Genomic DNA, 21,291 nt, shown 5'->3' with positions numbered 1-21,291 from the left:
TGTAACTCCAAGAGGGAGTACTTATGCTCGATAGTGGGTTCATGCCTGCATTGACACCGGGACGATGTGATGAAAGTTCTAAGGTTGTGTTGTGCTGTTGCCACTAGGGATAAAACATTGATGCTATGTCTAAGGATGTAGTTGTTGATTACATTACGCACCATACTTAATGCAATTGTCTGTTGCTTTGCAACTTAATACTGGAGGGGGTTCGGATGATAACCTGAAGGTGGACTTTTTAGGCATAGATGCATGCTGGATGGCGGTCTATGTACTTTGTCGTAATGCCCAATTAAATCTCACTATACTCATCATGATATGTATGTGCATGGTCATGCCCTCTTTATTTGTCAATTGCCCAACTGTAATTTGTTCACCCAACATGCTGTTTATCTTATGGGAGAGACACCTCTAGTGAACTGTGGACCCCGGTCCAATTCTCTTTACTGAAATACAATCTACTGCAATACTTGTTCTACTGTTTTCTGCAAACAATCATCTTCCACACAATATGGTTAATCCTTTGTTACAGCAAGCCGGTGAGATTGACAACCTCACTGTTTCGTTGGGGCAAAGTACTTTGGTTGTGTTGTGCAGGTTCCACGTTGGCGCCGGAATCCCTGGTGTTGCGCCGCACTACATCCCGCCGCCATCAACCTTCAACGTGCTTCTTGACTCCTACTGGTTCGATTAAACCTTGGTTTCATACTGAGGGAAACTTGCCGCTGTACGCATCACACCTTCCTCTTGGGGTTCCCAAAGGATGCGTGTTGAACGGAAAGACAATACGTCATCTACGCGTATCAGTGTGAGCACTTGACTGAGGTAGTAAACGGGCCTTTGCACGCCATGAACTCTCCCTGCTTCTTCTCGTTCGACGACCAAGACGCTGCTAAAGTCTTGGGATGTCGCAGCTATATACATTAGCAGTGTTTCCTTCTCACGGGGGGTTACGAGGACTGGAGATGTCGACAAGATTTTCTTCAGATTGTCGAAGGATTCCTGCGCCTCCTTTGTCCACTCGAACTTTTCTGATTTTTTCATCAAATTGTAGAAGGGCAAAGCTTTTTCTCCTAGCTTGGCGATGAACCTGCTGAGCGCTGCTAATCGTCCTGCTAGTTGCTGCACTTGGTGCAGATTCTTTGGCGGCTCCATGTCGAGAATAGCTTTGATCTTCAAAGGGTTGGCTTCAATTCCCCTGACCGAGAAGAAGTACCCTAGTACTTGCCCCCCTGGCACTCCGAAGAAACATTTTTTGGGATTCAACTTGATTTTATACTTGTCTAAGTTGTCAAAAGTTTCCCGCAAATCATCGACGAGAGTGGCAATGTGCTTTGTTTTCACCACGATATCGTCAATGTAGACTTCGATGTTTCTCCCGATCTGCTCTCCAAGGCAAGCCTGCATGCAACGTTGATAAGTTGCTCCTGCGTTTTTCAATCCGAATGTCATGACGTTGTAACAGAAAACGCTGTGTGGTGTGATGAACGCGGTTAGCTCCTGGTCTTCTTTCTTCAGCTTGATCTGATTATATCCGGAGTACGCATCAAGGAAGGAGAGGCGATCACATCCGGCTGTGGAGTCGACTATCTGATCAATACGAGGCAGCGGGAAGTGGTCCTTCGGACAGTGTTTGTTGAGGCTGGTGTAATCGATACACATACGCAGAGCGGTGGTGTCCTTTTTGGGCACCATAACAGGGTTGGCCACCCACTCAGATTCCTTGAGCTCTCGGATGAATCCTGCTTTGCGAAGTCGATTGACTTCCTCGCCAATTGCTCTTCTCTTAGGCTCGGAAAATCGGCGCATCGACTGCTGCACTGGTTTGTCTGTCGGGTCAACATTAAGGGCGTGCTCAGCGAGTTCCCTGGGGATACCTGGCATGTCGGATGGTTCCCATGCAAATATCTCCCAGCGCTCACGGAGGAACTCGATGAGCGCGCCTTCCTATGCGACCGTAAGGTCAGCCGACGTATTGACCGTTTTCTTCGGGTCAGTGGGATGCACCTGCAGCTTCTTGGCTTCCTTTGTAGCATCGAATTCATCGGATCTTACATTTCAATTGTCGGCTGGTGGTTGCATATGATCTGTGGCAGCATCGATTGCATTGTGTTCTTCCTTGGCACTGAACTTCGAGGCGATTTTCTGGAACTCCCTATCGCAGGTGTCTGATCGAGCAAAGCTCCCATGAACGGTTATTGGGGTCCCGTTGTTGCCTGGCATCTTCAGTTTTAGGTACGCATAATGAGGTAGGGCCATGAATTTGGCAAACGCGGGCCTGCCGAGGATGGCGTGATATTGAGACTCCCAGTCGACTACTTCGAACTCGATCTTCTCCTTCCTGAAATTGTTGGGTGTTCCAAAGACTACATCCAGTGATGTTTTACCAAGGGAATAAGTGGGTCGAGTCGGTATGATGCCATGGAACCCTGTGTCAGACTCTCTTAGCATGTCGACTGTTAAACCCATTGCTCTCATTGTGTTTGCGAATAGTAGGTTCAAGCCACTTCCTCCATCCATGAATACTTTGCTCATGTTGTACCCTCCAATCTGCGCCTCAAGGACAAGGGTTGCGTGACCCGGTCTAGGGACGGCTTTCGGGTGGTCTGTCCTGTCGAAGGAGATACTTTGCTCCGACCAGTCGATGAATTCGGGTGTGTCAACCATAGCTACTTCTGCATACTTCACTTCTCGCGAGAATTTCTTGATTTCCCTTTTTGAAAAGCTGGTTTTATGGATCATGTTGACCTGTCCGCGTGGCTCTGGGAATGCTTCGGCTGGTACATACTCCTCTCTCTCCATTGGTTCGTACGGCTCTGGTACATACGGTTCTGGCGGATGGCCGTAAGATCTTGCCCTCTTCTCCATCATGTGAACTCTTGATATGGCTTCGGCTCTAAGATCATCACAGAACTGTCGAATCTCCAGGAAGTGTCGGCAGTTCCTTAGTAGGTGACTGGATTTCTCTCGACCATCCTTCGGATCAATGTAGGAGTGGAGGTAACATGGTGCCTCGAGTTGCTCTGTAGCCGATAAACATGGCGAACGGGTGCGGCCGTGGATCGGTTGCATGTCCTGCTGCCCTCGTTCAGATTGGCGAGGGTGAGTCGCTGTACGTTCTTCCTCTCCACGGTGCGAATCCCTTCGTCTTTTCCTTCGTCCCGTTGCGAGGTCGAAACTTCCTCGGCTGCCTCCCTGCGCGTTTCTGGGCGGGATTTCCAAGGTTGCCGCCGGAACGTCACCTGCCGAGACTGAGGTTCTTGAGCCAGATGTACTTGCCCTAGGGAGGCGAAGAAAGCCTCCGGAGTCGATGATGAAGTGAACGCCTCCGAAAGTTGTGGTCATGCCGTCATGCGATTCTGCAGAGATCGAATGTGGTGGCTCGAGATGTGGTATGAACTCAAAGGATCCGCAGCGGATCGGGTCTTCTGGATCTGGTGGCGTTGGCGACTCGAGTACGAACGCCGCAGACGTGACTGGTATTGCCGATGTCCTGCCTTGTGTCGACAGGGTTCCCACAGATGGCGCCAATTGTCGAGGGTGCTCCTCGGCAATACCCTCCGATAGGGGCTTAGGGTTGATGGAATCCTGCAAGCTGACACGAGACATCGGTTCATAGACAAGCGGGGAGAGCGATTTACCCAGGTTCGGGGCCCTCGATGAGGTAAAACCCTTACGTCCTGCCTGTATGTTCTTGATTATGATGATAATGGGTTACAATGGGGTGCCGAATAGTTCGGCTGAGATCTCGTCGAGATGGCTAAGTACTAGGGTAACCTAGCTCTAAGCTTCTGTTGGCTAAGATCGCTAAGATTGGTTGTGTGTCTCGACAGCCCCTCTCCTGGCCTTTATATAGGAGGCCAGGTCTCAAGAGGTCTAGTCGAGTACGACTAGGTTTACAGTATATCTATCTCTAGACTTTCCTTGTTCGGCTCCTTCCGCGTCTTGTACTTCAAGGAATCTTCCGTTGCACCGCCTTAGTGGCCCATCTTGCCATCGAGTGCCTTCATGGGCCTCCAACTAGGAAATACATGATAGGGCAACATTGGTTACCCGAAGGGTAATGCCCACGTCAAGGTTAGTGCCGGAAATCATGTAAGAATGCAACGAAGTGTAAGCAAAACATATATGAATTGGTGTAAAACAAGCATGGAGCATCAAAAATTATAGATACGTTTGAGACGTATCAAGGACGCTCGGGACACACTCATGGGACCGTGGCAGTACCTCCAGGTATTTGCATTTATGTGTTATTGATTTCTTTATCACCATGTAGTTTATTTTAGCATAATGGGTCTATCTTGTGCATGTAGAACCCTCCTCAGTACATCGGCAACGACCAAAAGTGCTTTCTGGCGATGGTCATGTGGTGGACATGCCCCGAGTACCTCAAGAAGCACGAGGAGGGCTAGCATAAGCGGCCAGAGATGCAAGGTGGATTGCATATCCAAGGCAGCATCCCCATCTCTCTTCACATGCAGGCCGAGGTGAGCAAATGGTTCCTTCATTCTTTGAATTCACGTTATATATTGTTAACTTCGCAAGGGTGTCCCACTTCACTTAATTACATGTTCTCTTTTGCTTGATTCGAAAGATGAAGCAAAGGCGCACGCCGCATCCTGAGACGGGGTCCACGTGGGTCAACGAGCAAGCCGAGACCCAGTGTACGGCATATGTCTCGAAGTTCAAGGAGAAGCACGACGAGACCTCCCAGCCAGAGGCCGAGGACTTTGACGTTGAGGTTGCGGTGCTTGCGGGAGAAGGCATGAAGCATCGACACCAATGACTTGGTGACGGGTACGTCGACCCAGCGACTGGTCCAACTCTTCGCCAGATCCGTCATGGTCGTCAGAGCGGCCAGCCTCAGGTAGAGACCCGGCCACGAGTTTCGGATCTAGCTGTCGAGCGGTTACGGGTATGTTCTTCCTCGGTCCTCTATGTTTCTTTACATGCTTTCCATTGAAATGTTAATGACATCACGACAACACAACGTAGGTGGAGATGGCAGCAAGGGAACAGAAGGCCCAGGAGCGGCAGGCGCATCTGGAGCAGCAGCTTAGGGACTACCAGCAGCAGCTGCTGCAGATGATGCAGCAGATGTAGCAGCAGCAGATGAGCTGGATGATGAGCCAAGCCGCTCTATCTTCTCCACCGGGGAGTCTTCCTACTCCTCCTTTCTCCTTGCTGTGGGTAAGTGGTTAACTCCATATCTCCACCAAATGTCCTTTCTCTTGTCTTATTGACTAATCATGACATCAGTTGCAGGGGCGCCTTCGCAGATGATGCCGAACATGCCGCTCATCCAGGTACCGCTCACTCAGAGCCCAGTGACACTTTTCACCGTCAGCAACACGAACATCATCCGGAACCTGGTCCCCGGTGAGTTCTCCTACACTTGTGCCCAACGTGCTTCTAGGTAGAATGTCATGACACTTGTAAATTTAGCCATTCCATGCCACCACGTTCAATTCCATGTCAATATGCAAATGCTAATACTTGTTAAAATGTAGCCATAGAGCCATGCTTGTTCAATTCCATGTCAATATGCAAATGCTAATACTTGTTCAATTCCATGTCAATATGCAAATGCTAATTCCATGTCAATATGTAAATGTAGCCATGCATGCTAAATGCATCGCATGTCGTGCTTTTCCTTTTCACCTTGTAGGAGAAGGACAAAGCAATGAAGATGGTGCCATGGGAAGCAATGGAGGAGGACAAGGTTAATGCCATATGGATTCTATGAACTTGTCGTCATGCTCTTCCTTTTCATCTTTGGACTATGCACTTGTCGTTGTTGGATTCTATGAACTCTATGAACTTGTTGGATTATGCACTTGTCGTCATTGTAATGGACTTGTATGGACTCTATATGCACTTGTATGGACTATATGCACGTGTTATATGTTGTTGAAGTGCTACATATATTGTTGTTATGGATATATATCATATATATTGAATTGTATACAGAGAACAATGAAAAACATCTAAATCTGAAAAATGGAGGTGCCTTTGCACGCAGGGGCAGGGCGCACGACAAAGCGTCGTTGCATGGCACTGGGCTGACGCACGGCAAAGCCCCAACACACGGCAACGACCATGGCGCACGGCAGCGTCTGAGCGCACGGCAAAGATTGCGAGCGCACGGCAAAGGATCGTTGCACGGTAGTCTGTTGGGCGCACGGCAGCGAACGGCGAGCACGGCAAAGGCTTTGCCGTGCAACTTTCGGGGCGCGCACGGTAAAGAAACCGTTGCCGTCGACAGCACTGCCGTATGATCTTTACCGTGCGGCGTCGCACAACAAAGGCTTTGCCATGTATATGGAGCTCTTTGCCGTGCAAATCGTTGCAAGGCAAAGTGCTGTTTTCCCTAGTGAACGTACAGTTGTTTTTATTAGGAGCTCAACCGCCGACAGGGAAAAAGTGAGAGAAGAAAAAGAAGTACCCCTGCTCCGTATGTACTCCATCAATGCAGCTGTGCATGCGCGGTCACGTTCGAGTTCTTCGTCGATCGGTCTGTAGTCCTCGGCACCCAACGGCTACCTTTTTTCCGCTCCAAAATACCTCCCTCGATCGACTTCCTTAAATTAATTACCAGCGCGCACCGCACCATCTACTATACTAACATTGTTTGCGTATGTGCATGTAGGGGTCGACGGCGAAGTCCCAACAGTGTCAGCAGCACTCGGAAGCAATTCATTCGATCGCCCTACCTACAATACGCTGTCCTCTCCTTCCTACGAGCGCCAACGCGATCATACGAGCCTTAGTGGACTATTTAAGAACATCAACACACCGGCAACAATCAAACATGGCTTCCCTACTCACCTCTGTGTCTCTAGCTACGCTACTCACCGGCATCATGGCCACCGTTTCTTCCATAGACGGCACCGGAACGCAGAATGCCCCCAAACATCTCCACTTCTACATGCACGACGGCTACACTGGCCCCAAACCCACCGCCGTCCTAATCGTCAACGGGACCGGCCAGCCGCTGAAGGGCTCCGGCGGAGGCGCCCGCTTCGGCGACACGGTGGTCATGGACGACCGCCTCACCGAGGGCCCTACACCGGCGTCGAGAGTCATCGGGCACGCCCAGGGATTCTACGTGACGGCGTCCCAGGGCGACCCCGCGATGCTCCTCTCCATGAACGTGCTGTTCACCGACGACGGGCCTTACAACGGGAGCTCGCTCGCCGTGATGGGCCGCAACGACATCGCCATGCCGGAGAGGGAGCTGGCGGTGGTCGGCGGGACCGGGGCTTTCAGGATGGCCACCGGCTACGTGCTCTGGAAAACCGCGAGCTGGCGCGGGAGGAATGCCGTCCTCGAGCTGGATGCCTATGTCTACGCTAGTCCCGCCGCCGCCGGTGCATGAAATGAACGCCCCATTCATGGTTTAATTTGCTGGGTTGTTTTAGCTTGTGTTTTCAGTTTGTTGGGTTGGGAATAACGTGATCGTTGCATTGCTTGCCGTTAGCATTGGTACGTGTGGAGTTTGTCAACTTCACTGTCTCTGAGTGTGAGTCGCATCATATACAAAACTTTTACAATACCTTTTACGCTCCACGGCCGGCCCTAAGCAACTGGAGGTCACATCTTGCGTGCCTCCGGCTTTAAATTAATAAAGCCCCTAACCAACAGTAGCACATCATCAGCTGGGCATTTCAGCTTAAGTTTTACAGATTCAACCAGTAAGCTTAATGAAGTATAACAACAAGAAGTATAACAACAAGAACACAAAAGAACCCACACACCAGCACACACACTAGCTATGTCTGATGTTGGCGATTGCCTGGAGAGGAGGTGACAGTGAAGATCGCTCTAATTAACCAATAATGCTACACCTAGGGACTAAACAGCCTACGGACTCCTTAGAGCATCTCCACTCGTTTGCCCTCCCCACGCCGAAATCCGGGGAAATTTACGTCCGGATTGGACGTAAATTTGGCGTGAGGAGGAGTAGTTTCCCAGCCGCGATCTAAGGCGAAGACGGCGATCTAAATTTGAAAAACGGAAACTTGACAAACTACGGCATAAAACGGTCAAATTTAGACTAAATTTAATGATATTTACTATATAGAGGACGAAGTTCATACATAGAGACCGAATTCAACTATATTTCGAATTCGGCTAGGGGAATACAACTGTAAATATAAAAACACGGCATGCCGAAATGGCGGTAGAACACCGTGTAGTCGCCGCCATCGTCGTCGGAGCCGTCGTCGTCGAACTGCGGCGGCGCCGAAGCCGCCTGGCTGCTGCCTTGGCCGGCGTCTCCCCACCGGCCACTGGTGCGAGGCGGGGACGGTGATGGCTTGTATAGGTCGTCGTCGGAGGCTTCGAGGTCGACGGTGGGGACGGTGGCGCCAGATGGAGGAGTCGCAGGCCGCCGGTAGCGAGCGACGTCCTGGAGGAGCCTCGCCTGCCGCTTCGCCTCCTCCTTCTCCCACTGCTCCCTCGACCAGGCGCAGGCCTGGTCGAGCGGCATGGCGTTGTCGGTGGGGACGAGGTCCTGTAGGGACCTCGCGATGACGGCCTCGAGGATGGCAGCGTCCTCGGCGCTTTCGTCCTCCTCCACCTTCACCTTCGCCGGTTTTCGCTTCCATTCGCCGGAGGTGTCATGTTCGCGCTTGGGGCGGCGCCGTCCTTGTGCCGTCGATGGCTCGCGGATGACGATGCCGCCGCCGCGCGTGCGGTGGCTCGGCGGGGAATCCGGCTCCTTTTTCACCGGCGCCGACCAGGAGATCGACCTCACCGCCGAACCGGACGACGAGGAACTGGCAGCCATGCGCCGTGGCTGCCAGCTCTTTCCCCGTTGGCGGCTGGTCGATGCCCTCGATGGAGGGGGCATCGTGAGCCTCGGCGAGTTGCCGCCCTCGATGTGCTCGAGGACGTTATGGAGCGTCCTATTCGGGACGCTCCACCAACGCCGGCGACCCGCGGCGTTGTTGCGCGGAGGCGGAGGTGGCGGGCCGTCGTAGGACGCCAGTTCGCGCTCCCACCGCCGGAGAAAGAAAGAGTTCCACCGAGTGTAGTTCTCGGGGTGGTGGTGCGGGTCGGCGCGTTCTTCCTCCGTCATCGCCATCCGCGCCTCCTCGATGGCAACGTCGAGGCCGTGGCCCTGGGGCGGCGACGGGATTGGCACGCCACCAGCGCTTAGCCGCCACCCGCCGCCGGGGGCCTCATGTCCGGCGGGCAGGGGTACCCCGCCTGGTGGAGGAGGTGCCCCTCCCACGCGTGGAGCGATCGGCGAGGGAAGCCGTTGTTGGCTGCGCCGTCGTCGTCGTAGAACGCCATCGGTGGAGGGTGAGTGGAGGGAGAATGGAGGAAGAGTGGAGCAGGGACGGTGCGGCGAGTGGAGCGGCTTATATAGGCGCGGCGGGCGCCGGCGATTAATGCCGCGTGGAAGACGATGCGTGCGTGGAAGACGATGCGTGCGCGGAAGACGATGCGACGACATTAACTCGCCGCGTGGAAGCTACGCGGCCGGCGAATGCTGAACGGCGGCAGGCTTTTACAGCGCGCGAAAGACGATGCAATGAGGACGACGATCGGTGTCCCTCGCCGACAAGTTGGGGCCACCAGACGCGCGGGAAGTTTCCTCGGCGTTTCCCGCGTTTTCGTTTCGTCCGGACTCCCCGAGAGCTCCCCGGGGGGCTGGGGATGGCGTGGAATCGCCGGATGAATTTAGGCCCAAATCCGGACGAAAACGAGGAACCGGGGGCGCGACTGGGCGAATTTCGCCGTCCGGATGACAAAACGCAGTGGTGGGGGCCTCGTCGGGGAGACGAGTGGAGATGCTCTTACGCGCTGACGTGTGGATTACTTGATCAGAACCATGAAAGGAAATAGAAAAAGGAAAATTAATCTCTCCCACGAGATAGAACCATCCGTACAACCGCACTGCTCCTCGATCCCCATCTCCAACTCGCCGGTGGCGGCGCCGCGACGCTGGCGACAGAAGCTGCGAGACCTCTTCGGAGGAGAGCGGCGAGCTGACCCTCTTATGAAGTGGCCCAGGTGACCTCCCCTTCATCTGACGGCGGCGCATCGACCTCCACCTCATCGGAAGCGAATCAACAAACTCTTGGTCGTCATTGGCGGCGTGGCGAGCTCGCCTCTACACAAGCAGCGCGGCGACGACCCCCTCCGTGTTCGGAAGCGGCGCGGCGAGCTCGCCCTCTTCGGCAGCTGGGGTCGACCTCCTCGTCCTCGGCGGCTCAACGCTATTGGCCGGCGGGCTCCGTCTGCTGATGCTGGTTGCCGTGCGCCTTGGCTACGCGGGTGGCGAGGCGCCGGTGGAAGGGACGCGGTGGGGAGATCGCCCCGGTGGTCTACCGCGCCGGATCTGGAGCTGTGGCCTTTCTGCGTCAAGATCGACCCTGCCCAACCCTGGACTTGCTCTGCTGGGTTGCTGCAGTTGGAGGTGGAGCGCTGGACCGGGGGAAACCCTTGGCCGACGGGGCGGCCACGAAGTCGTCGACGCTATTGGCGCCGATCTCCTTCTTGAAGGCGATTTCGAGGTACTCTACCCCCTCCCTGTCTTCCCTATCTCGGGTGAAAACCCAAAAGTCTCGGCTTGGGCGGCGGCGGCGCTCCGGCGTCGTCCCCTTCCTGAAGGCGCCGCCTTGGGATGGCTAGGTCAGTGGTCGTGTCTTCGATGGTGGTTTTGGCTGCTGGGAGCGAGCGTCTTCTATGTTGCAGGGCTGGTGCTGGCACGGCGTTCTGCTTTCCCCGGCGCTCTCTGCCTTGGTGAGTGAGAGGGGAAGGGTCCCTTCTCCGGTAGCCGCAGTGATCCGGTGGTTGAGCTAGGGTGCCAACCATGGGCACTGGCACTTTCTTTCCCGCAGCTTCGGTGTGTTCTTTTCTGGCAGTTTGGGTCGCGGCGTGGTGATGGTTGCTATGGCGGCGGTGGCGGTCTCCGGTAGCGACGCGGTGTGGCGGTGACCAGCGTCTTCCCAACCTCATAGCTTTGCCCAGGCGTGCTCAGGTGAGCAGATCCCCCTCTTGACAGGTGCGGCGCCCCCCGATCCGGGGCGAGAAAACAGGGGTTTTCTTCGGAGGTGGAGCGTCTGGCATTGTGCTTTCCTATGGTGTTCGACGATGGTACGAGTCCTATGTGGCGTGCTCCCAGAATCTCACTTCCTCTTCAGTCAGATCGCAGCGCGGAACAATGGCGTCGTAGATCAAGCTTTGCTTCAATGTCTTTTTCTTTTTAGTGCTTGTTCTTCGTCTCCTGTAAGCTGTCTTTCAGCATTTTGTAAACTCTGGCCGTTGTGGGCTTTATTAATTTAAAGTCGGGCTCGTGGAGCCTTGAATCTAAAAAAAAACGCTATTGGTCGGCGAACAGCTGAGCTCGCTATCTTCAGAAGCAGCAGTGTGACCTCCTCCTCTCCGGCAAATGGTGGTCTCGCTGTGTAGATTGCAAGAAGCAGCATCTCGTGAGATCACTTGTCAGAAGCATCAGCTTTTGGTCTCATTTGTGTGAATTTGAACTATCAAATGTATGAGAAATTGCAAATGCTGCAGCTTGTAGCTTTGTTCTGCTAAAATAAAGTGACATGATGTATGCTGTGATCATGAATAAGAAACATGTTTGATTGGCAAATTTGCATTCTGTTATCTTGATTGGCAGATGTGATACATTGTAGATATGTTGGAGTTTGAATACTTGTCTAATTCTTCTCACTATTACCGATGGCTAAAAAGGCTTTGTTTGATGTCTTCTATTATGAAGTACATTTTTCTCAGGGTATTCTTAGTGATAGTTGAGAAATCAGAAACTAGAAACTATAACTGTGTATTTCTTGTGTTTCGTTGGTGGATGGAAGTTATCAAAGCAGATAGAATACAAGGGAATTATACGATTGGAGAAAATGATCAACCAAGTTAAGAAGATTATAACTGGAGAAATCAAAATTAAGATGTTAAGGCTAGTACACCTATTCTGAAGTAGGATTGGCTTCTCACACATGATTCCAAAAGCATAGTACAATAGGAGACTGGAACATGCAAGCTAAGATTGCTGAAAGCTGAATTCCGCACTATAAGATAAAATCAAACCATATTACATTTCTGAGGAACAAGAACCAGTAGAATAAATTGCAAAAGGAGATGAACTCTACTGGGCAGTATTGCCGATGAACTCTACTGGGCTGAACACTGATAGCAGCATTAAGTTGTCAAGTGCATAAAAAAGGACTACGCCCAACATCTTTTTTTATTACAAAAATCGTTCTAAATATGATCCATAGTATTGCTGGGCCCTTCAGTTCCATCAAAATGTAAGCGTGGAGATCTGGACAGAGCAGTGGAGCATTGCTGAACTTGAAACAACCTGCTCGTATATTTCCCGAGAACAGGAGGAGTAGCAACAGTCGATGAACCTCCGAATGGTAATGTAGCTGTCATGATTGGATTTATGTTGTTGACGCCAAATTCAAACGATTCCTGCACGAAGCAAATTCATATGGTGAATTGTATGTAGAAGTACTTATTAGAAATAAAGAAATGAAAATAAAGATACCTTAGTTGCTCCAGATGGGATAGTAGTTGTCATGGTTGGATTTATGTGGTCACTACTAGTGCCATATGGTACTAGAGTTGTGATGAGCGGATTTATGTTGCCAGAACTAATGCCAAATTGAAAAGATTCCTGCTCCAAATAAAGCCATAAAATGACATGGATGCTCAAGTATGTACTGAAAATAAAGAAATGCATACTTGAATAGCAATGAAACTAAAATATGTACCTCATGTTCCATATTTTGTTGTTGTAGAATGTCATTCTCCGAAGATTTTCTTTTTGCGTTGGATCTTTTATTTTTCAATTTCGTGGAGCAAGCCTGAAATAAATACTAAATTAGTAAACTTAAAATATGTAGAGATTTTCAATGAAACAAGATATTGGCATAAATACTTCTTGTTTAGCTTTCTTCTTCTCCCTTTGTGCATCTTTCTTTTTCTCCCTTTGTTCGGCCTTTTTCTTCTTTTCTCTTGCTTCACGAATAAGCTTATCAACCTTAGATTCTTTTCTCAATGAAGGAGGACGTCCGGCACATCTAACATCTATTGGACTCAGTATAGTTTTACTTGTTTCCCCAATAGATGGTGCACCACCTTCCTCTGTACCAAGATGTTCGTTGCTATTTTCAGAACTTGAGTTACCAGATGGTTTAATTTTCAGATTGCGAAGTTGTTCAATCAAATCATTGCATGACTCCTCTGAGATGGAGCCTGTCTCAGCAAGTGGGAAGAAAAAATTGCACAACTTATCAAAACGTTTTGCAACAGGAGAGTCTTACATGCCTCCATATGTGCACCGGATAAAATTGTGTTTTCTTTTTACATTTTTTTCTCCACCGATCTGCTTGATTTTCTTGTGAGTCAGCACACATAAAATCAGCAAGTATCTCTTTCTCAACTTTATCACGAAGAGCATTCTCATATTGGATGGTAAAATGCTTCAATGTTATCTTGGCATTAACATACACATCAAAGAATGCACGCATACTCTCACTACGTTGTGTAGTGGACATACCCGCCCAAAATGCATCTTTCACAAATGTTGGAACCCAACGGTGCCGATTTTCATAGAGCCCTTTAAGCCATTCATTATCAGAAATATTATACCTCTCAAGCATACCCATCCAAGAATCTTAAAAATCTTTAATTGTTAACGAATCATAAACTGCTTTGCCAATTGTAGTCTTGGTATACTCATGTTCATCATATCCGCCTAACTTCTCAGGTAGCTTCTTCATTATATGCCACAAGCACCACCTGTATCGGGCATCTGGGAAAACTTTTTCTACGGCATTCTTGATAGCTTTTGCTTGATCGGTCACAATAGCTTTTGGTTGACGATTTGACATACATGCTTCAAATAACCAAACAAATGTTGGAGTATCTTCATTCGATAATAAAGCACACCCTAGCAACACAGATTGTCCATGATGATTCACTCCAACAAAACAAGCAAAGGGCAACCAAGTATGTGGTGTCGAAAGTTATGACATCATCAAATGAATCATATACTGTTCTACTTCTTGCATCAGCCCAAAAGACATTTCTAAGTCGGGATTCATAATCAACATCCAAGACAGTAAAAAAGTTTAGATTGTTTGATTGAATTTTTATAAAATAGTTACAAACAACCTCGGCATCACCACTTCCAAGTTTCAATCTTCTAGTTTTCTCTAGATAATTGCGACATTCTTTCTCACCAAAGGTCAAATTCTCAAGACCATCCGCTGCCACAACAAGAGAATTGAAATTCTTGTTTACTCGTATTCCAGCCCGGTCATTCAACTCAATCCTGCGTTTAACACTGTAATTCAACCTTTTGTTGCATCTAAATAACTGAGATTTATGCAGACTTAGTGTATGATTATGACCCAAAATGACCATCGACGGACCATGGACAATATTAACTTTAGCTTTACATCCTAACCCAGCTGTTGGCTTTGGCTTCAATATATTTCTTGAGTTGGACTCAGTCTTACCATGACGAGAGCAACAAATTGTGAGGTACCTCAGCTCTCCATTTTCGTCTCTGTTTGAGCTTCTTCTCGTCACACCAAACCCTTTTGCTTTAGCGTAATTTTTGTAGTACTCGTGCACATCATTCTCAGTGTCAAATGTCATCCCCAATTCTGGATCTTCAAGTAACACATCTGCTTGAGTTGCACTCTGGTCCTCTTCAAGTTCCACACTGCTTTTCTTCTGATGCTCAATGCCATCGTCATCGCTTGAAATAGTCATGTCACTTGAATCTTGAACAGTGCAAGTTTGATCATCCATTCCGACAAATCATAAATAAATTTCAGCTCATGAAGGATATTACATGACGCACTTTAACCTATTTATATGGACATCAAACCTGCAGATTTTCAGTTTGGGTTGATCTGGATGATGGCAAACCTTCTTGATAGACTCGAGAAGCTTGGCCGTATGTGAGTCCGGGTACTTGGGTGGGCGTCCATCAACAAGGAGCAGCTCGGCAGGCGGCACGACGGCGAGGTCTACCTGCATGCGGTTTAAAGAAAAGAGTGATCTACCGGTATGTGGCCTTGCATTGACGACAGCATGGAGGCAGGCAACTCTGTCTTCCCCGATCTGAATCAGGTGCCAAACTTACGTTGCAGTTTCTCTTTCTCACATAATTAGTGGCAAGTCCGGTGTTAGGGGAGCAGCTCGGCCGGTGGCACGACGGCGAGGTCTATCTGCAGGTTGAGGTTGAGGAAGACGGTGCTCTCCGTATGCACGTCCAGCCGATCACGACGAAGACGAAGGTGCAGTTTCCGATCTCAAAGAAGGTCAAAACATACGGAGCAGTTTCAGCTTTTCGTTGCAAAATTAGCGGCAGCCCCTGCCTTTTTCCGCGATTGTTTTTTCCGTTCAGCCTCCATGTAGGATCCAGGCCTCGTCAGCCAGCCGGGCGTGGCTCGTCTGCAGTAGAACTATTACTGTATGCGTACAGTAATGCACTTATCTGCCGTTGATTTGCATCCAAAGACAATCTCAGATGCTACCTTCAATCTCTTCTTCTTCCCCGGTTTCTGCAAGTCCGCGCGTAGCAAAGAGCGCCGTTATCATGGACCGCTGCTGCGGGGTTCTCCGACGAGGTACTGGTATCCGGCGACGTTTGGTGAAGAAGGGAGGCGGATGGGAAACTCGCTTTCCATTGGCTGCGCAGTATGCGTGTTGGCCCTGCCGAACAGCCCAAAGTCCTGGAACGGGAGCATGCGAGACTAATCGTCTTCAGAGTCACCGTTCATCGGGTGGCCATCGATTTCCGCACACGACCTCGTACATGCATTTATTGTTGTTCGACCGCGACAGTTCCAGTAGGAATCAGGCCTTTAGCAATGGCACTCCGGCGCAGCGCAGGGCACAAGCAGATCCACAAGGAATCCTGCCCCTAGAGATTGTCAATGGCCATATGCCTGGTCGATTATGACCCTTTTGCTCGTAGCAGACCAAGCACAACAGTCAGCGGAGTGCCAGACATGCCCTTCCTTGCGGCAGCTAAGTCCATGGACTCACCGGTTGAGCAGTTGCCTGCTGCGGGCGCGCGTTGATATCAGAGGTAGTGCGGCACTGTGGCTTCATACGCGCAGAGGAAGAAGACATTGAGATTACTGGAATTAGGAGCTAGTTGTACGTCGTCGGATGCAATGGACGGCAGATGGAGCTCATTACTGTACCGTACAGTATCAACTGTACTGCAGACGAGCCACGCCCCGTAAGTCGTCCGTAAACATCCGTATGTTTAGCATTATTGCTAATCAACTCCCAGCTCGTCCAGCAACGGTTGCATAACTCGATCCATTGCACGTCTCAAAAGTTGCGTTCGTCGTGGTTTCCGGAGCACTCTAGCAGAGAGCACAGTTTTATAGAGTGTGATGTGAGAAACGCACGCTGATGTGAGGCCCACTGTTTTCTTGAGCTGATAAGGCAAATCACTACAGGAATGTTACTCTACGCCGACGGCCGGCTGCCCTCGGCGTAGCCACGCCTTGCCCTCGGCGTAGGCTACGCCGACGGCAGCCCTCGGCGTGTCGCCTCGGCGTCTGGGTCCCTCGGCATAGGTAGGTGGGCCGTCGGCGTAGAGCTAACCCTCGGCGTCCTGGCTTTATGCCGACGGTGAAGAAGCCCCTCGGCGTTGACGCCGTCGGCGTAGCGTGGCGGCGCGCCGTCGACGTTAACGGAGCGGCCAGAGACACCGACGGCCCAACCCCTCGGCGTAGAGAGACGGGAGAGGCGACGTGGCGCACGGAGGCGCACCCTAGCCAGAGGCTATGCCGAGGGCAACCCCCTCGGCGTATGCATGCCCCATGCAGCGCCACCGTGGACACGCGGCAGCACCTGGCGCGTCGGGCTACGCCGAGGGCAACCCCCTCGGCATAGACCTGACCATATGGCCCTATGTCAGGGTCTATGCCGACGGCATTACCCTCGGCATAGCGCCTGCCATTTTTTTTTTTTTTTTTTTTGTCAAGCCTGGGCCTAGCTCGTTGCAATCCAGTTCCAGTTCATATAATCGACCAAATTCGACCAAATTCACATAAATATCATATAATCGACCAAATTCATCCAAAATCGACCAAATTCATCCAAAATCAACCAAATGTACCATAATTCATCCAAAATCACCATAATTCACATAAATAGCATGAAATCCACATAGTAGCATACATGGTGCATGTAGTAGCATACAAGAGGAGAGTGCCATGTCATCCAATACATAGTAGTAGCTAGCAAATGATGGCAAGCAAGAAGCCCGGTGCTGACTAGCGGAGGAAGGACCCGGCCGGGTGTGTCCGCCCACATCGTTGGCGAAACGAGGAGCCCGGGTTTCGCTCCGGTAGAAGCTGCAGAAGAACCACCGGAGAAGGACCGGTAGCACGCCCAGAGAAGTCGACGGAGAGGCACCGGGAGTAGTCCCGGTGAGTAGTCGACGGAGAGACACCAGCGAACGCCCGCAGACCGACCACCTTCATGAACCGGTGTGACCTCGCGCCCACCCGGCGATGCCTGGTTCCCGGACCATCCCGTTCCCTACGTGTTCCCTACATGTTAGCAACTTGCGAGGCAAAGGAAAGTGGTAACTACCGGTTTGGCAAAGAACTTACCTCCGGTGTGGATCCGTAGTAAGTCGCAGCGAAAGCTGCCCTCGATGGCATGATAGGCATGTCCCCCGCCACGGCAACTCGATCCGGTGGCGGTGTACCAGTAGACATAGAGATCATCATTTCCTGCAAGATAGGTTACAAGTTAGGCTTTGCGTAAATAAAGCATCAAAGCGAGACTTGTCATCTACTTGCGCGAGAAGGAAGATTCAGACTTACTGATATATACGTGATATAGGCCGTATTCTGCCTATTCCACTGGGCAACGGCCTGCTGATACGCTTCATTGCAGGCTTCGAAGGCCGCCTCGAAGTCAGGCTACAATTTCAGAAACAATGAATCTCGTAAACACTTAGCCATGTAGGAAGGAAAACCGGAAAGAGGATGAAAATGAGGAAACTTATATCGTAGGCGGGTGGACGAGCAGGCCGTGGACGAGGCTGGGGGCTGTCGGCGGTGAGGGTATGCTTGAGGCGCGTGTAGCTCGTGGAGTGGGTAGGCTTGACCGCCTTATTCATCCAAGGAAACGGCCATGCGGACGCCCGTGCCCCGACAGGACCAACGACTCCTCGTCGACCGGAATGCTCAAGGGGTCATCCACCTCGGGGTGACGAGACTTGACCATGTCGCAGTAGTCCTCCTTGGCGGCCTTGGCATTGCCGTAGTAATCGTGGCTGAGGCAATGCGGGATTGGGCTTCGCTTCGTCCGCATCATGTCATATATCAGGCATCATGAAGCACCACCCCGGAGTGGTGCCTCGGCCACCGCATCGCGAAAAGAAAAGTTAAGCGTACTCACAAATGAGACATGGCGGGAAATGAATGAAGGTCGTTCCATGTATATACATACCTTTTTCCCCTTGAAGCGGGTGTAGTCGCGGTTTCCCGCGCAGTGTGTGCCACCGGTGCCTCGGTTCTCCATGTTACGCCTCGACACGGCTGCAAACTCGTCGTCCTGCCTGAGCCACCTCGCCCTAATCAGCTCCTCCCATGCCTCCCTATGCTGCTCGGCCCACTCCGGACAAACCTGAAAACGCAATACTCAGCTCAAGATAATTCAATGAAAACTTAGCAGCAATGTAGAATCTCATTGACATTTTACTCACCGACATGTACTCCTCAATGGTCATTGCCCATTCCTCCGTAGGCTCGTTACCAACATAGTACTCCTTCTTGACCCTCTTACCCTTGTTAGCCCAGAAGGCACTAGCGCTGGTGAACTTTTGGTTGTACCACTGCTGCGGTGTCAACCTCTCGCAAGCGCCACGCAAAGTGAGACGCGCCTGCGTGTCATGCTCCGGGTCCACACGATAGAAGCACTTCAATCATGCATAAATCAGTTGTGAAAGTCATGAGTTAGCACATTAGGGTCATCAACTATGAACGGTGCTCGAGAAATATATGCCTTACCCAGAACTTGGTGGTCACAGCCTCAGCAGCTGTCGCGAAGCCTACGGCAGGGGCATCCTCATAGTCCGCCCAAGTTGTGGCTAGCTTCGTCGGGCCACCGGGGACCGTGCTAAGGGGAGTGTATCTGCCGGGCCAGAACTTCTTAATCAGAGCCCCAAGCAAGCTGTTAGGCATGCGGGGGGGCTTGGCATCCCATGTCCAGTTTGTGCATATAAATCACACATTAGTACACATGCCAAATTGTTTATTATGCCCAAGATGAAAATACATGTTCGAAATTTCTGAAGTAGTACACTTACTCATCGCTCGAAGGAATGATAAGGGCCTTGTCATCATGGGTCTTCGGCTCCTTCCTCGCATCGGGGACTCTAGCTTCTCCACGAAGCTTCAAGGGCTTCGGCGCACCCCCATCCTCCATCACCTCCAACTCAGCCCTAGAGTCCGACTCGTGTGTAGACTCCGTCTCCATCTCCACCTCCCCACTAGACGGACCCTCTAGGTACAACTCAGGAGCCACGTCGCCAGAAGCGGAGGGTGGCTCGTCAAAGTCCGTGTGTACCCCGCCGCCACCTCGTCCTCCACCTCGTCCTCCTCGTCCTCGTCCTCGACCTCCACCTCGTCCTCCTCGTCCTCGTCCTCCATCGGTACCATCGGCGTAACGCGGATTTTGCACCGGGGCTCGATCACTCCGTCTAGTGGGTCTAGGAATATTCCTCTTCACCTGCGCCGGCGTCTTAAGCAAGCTCTCGGAGTCTGCCTTGCCGCTGCTCATATTGTCCGATCCTGCATTGAGAAGAATAAAACGGTTAAGCACAAAGACATATTATATGAAGATACTAAGAATAAAAGGCACAATGCAATTAAGAAGCATGTTGACATAATAAAATGAAGATACTAAGAATAAAAGGCACAATGCAATTAAGAAGCATGTTGACATAATAAAATGAAGATACTAAGAATAAAAGGCACAATGCAATTAAGAAGCATGTTGACATAATAAATACTAAGAATAAAAGACCCTCACCAGCCATCATCGCTCTCATGCTCACTCTCATACTCCATCTCTTTCTCTTTCTCTTTCTCTGGCCCACTATCACTATCACTATCTTGTGAGTACAAAGTTGAAGGGTCGACGGGTGGAGGCTCATCATAATTGTCATTCGCCTCAAGTAACTTCTCGAGCATAGATATGTCCTTTAGATCCACCACTGACTCACCACGAGTTTCTGCATCGTTACCGAGGTCCTCTTGAACAAACGGTTCTAAAATATATTCCCCGAAGTCCTGTTCCTCTTGATAGAAAATCCCCTCGTATGTCACGGGGTCAATGTTGTTGTAATCATCCTCAGAGGGAATCGGTAGGTTACCATGTGGCGATACCTGGAAGACGACTTCCCAACCCTTGAGTTCCGCTTTCTGGCATGGGTAGGGCAAATAATAAACTTGCTTGGCTTGGTGAGCCACAATAAAGACATCGGCTCCGCTATAGGTGGTTGAAGGCTTAACTTCAACTAACCCAATGGACTTATCACTTCTCTGTCCACCTATTGGGTCGAACCAATGACACTTGAACACGACGATATTGAGTTGCACGTTCGTACGATTGAATGTCAACTCGTATACACTTTGTAACCTTAAACCGTAGTAATCAAAGTTGTTGGCTCCTTTGGTGAAGACCCCGGTATTTATCGTTTTGGGATTCGCCGGCCCTTACGGTGCGTCTCTGTGGAAGCGAAACCCATTCACATCATACTTCTCATACTTGGTCACCTCACGGCTACAACCTTGGGAAACACATTTCAACTCATCTATCATATCAACGTTTCTCTCACGGCCCTACAAGAACATTTCAAATTTGTTGTGTGCATTAGTTATGTGTAATAAGAGGGACAAGTCACGTGTTGCAATGTAAGAGGAAAGGTTAGAAATTACTTTTTCCATGAACCATGTCACAAAGTTTTTATTAATTCTGGGAGCACCGTCTTTCAGTAGAGTGTCCATCTCCGAGGTTTCGGGCAATTCATCATACGGCCACATTTCATCCGTGAATTCGCTGAAAGGAGAAAATAAGCATTAGACCGAGACGAGGTTACTAGTTTAGCCGCAAAGTAATTTGTTCACCATTTTACCTTACGAATGGGATCACTTCCTCCATGTTCATAAGCACATATAGCATTATACAATCCTTCTCTTCGTTCTCCAATTTATATTTTGTTCCTTTACCAGCCTTGCCACCGGGGAATTG

At 50.4% G+C, this 21,291-nt stretch overlaps 2 protein-coding genes, 1 long non-coding RNA gene and 1 pseudogene across 3 annotated transcripts; 2 read left to right on the top strand and 2 right to left on the bottom strand.

The window, feature by feature from the left end:
* The first annotated feature begins 6,811 nt into the window (after positions 1–6,811).
* Positions 6,812–7,378, top strand: LOC127330916 (dirigent protein 1-like). Its single transcript, XM_051356990.2, has one exon. It carries the CDS (start codon positions 6,812–6,814, stop codon positions 7,376–7,378), a length of 567 nt encoding a protein of 188 aa, XP_051212950.2.
* A 2,497-nt stretch (positions 7,379–9,875) lies between these two features.
* LOC127337254 (uncharacterized) lies at positions 9,876–11,611 on the top strand. Its single transcript, XR_007873710.1, has 2 exons — positions 9,876–10,526; positions 11,018–11,611. It is a non-coding gene; the product is annotated as an uncharacterized lncRNA (long non-coding RNA).
* Positions 11,612–12,240: 629 nt separating this feature from the next.
* On the bottom strand, positions 12,241–14,805 carry LOC127330906 (protein FAR-RED IMPAIRED RESPONSE 1-like; annotated as a pseudogene).
* A 73-nt stretch (positions 14,806–14,878) lies between these two features.
* LOC139832117 (uncharacterized) lies at positions 14,879–19,220 on the bottom strand. The gene is made up of 6 exons (XM_071821621.1): positions 19,047–19,220; positions 18,743–18,955; positions 18,487–18,663; positions 16,051–16,110; positions 14,926–15,030; positions 14,879–14,884 (listed from the first exon to the last, which is right to left on the bottom strand). The coding sequence occupies exons 1-6, from the start codon at positions 19,218–19,220 to the stop codon at positions 14,879–14,881; spliced, it is 735 nt and encodes a 244-aa protein (XP_071677722.1).
* Between the last annotated feature and the right edge of the window lie 2,071 nt (positions 19,221–21,291).

This window comes from Lolium perenne, chromosome 1 (genome assembly GCF_019359855.2).
Source record: "Lolium perenne isolate Kyuss_39 chromosome 1, Kyuss_2.0, whole genome shotgun sequence".
NCBI classification, from domain to species: Eukaryota; Viridiplantae; Streptophyta; class Magnoliopsida; order Poales; family Poaceae; genus Lolium; species Lolium perenne.
Note: the sequence above shows the minus strand (reverse complement) of the source record. Positions and strands in the feature narration are given on the sequence as shown.

Excerpts from the sequence above, each read along its gene's own strand:
- LOC127330916 (XM_051356990.2), top strand. The coding sequence starts at position 6,812 with ATGGCTTCCCTACTCACCTCTGTGTCTCTAGCTACGCTACTCACCGGC.
- LOC139832117 (XM_071821621.1), bottom strand. The coding sequence starts at position 19,220 with ATGCCTAACAGCTTGCTTGGGGCTCTGATTAAGAAGTTCTGGCCCGGC. Across the intron at positions 18,956-19,046 it reads CTGTGACCACCAAGTTCTGG|TGCTTCTATCGTGTGGACCC; the intron begins GTAAGGCATATA and ends GCATGATTGAAG. Across the intron at positions 15,031-16,050 it reads AGCAGGCAACTGCTCAACCG|GTAGACCTCGCCGTCGTGCC; the intron begins GTGAGTCCATGG and ends AACCGCATGCAG.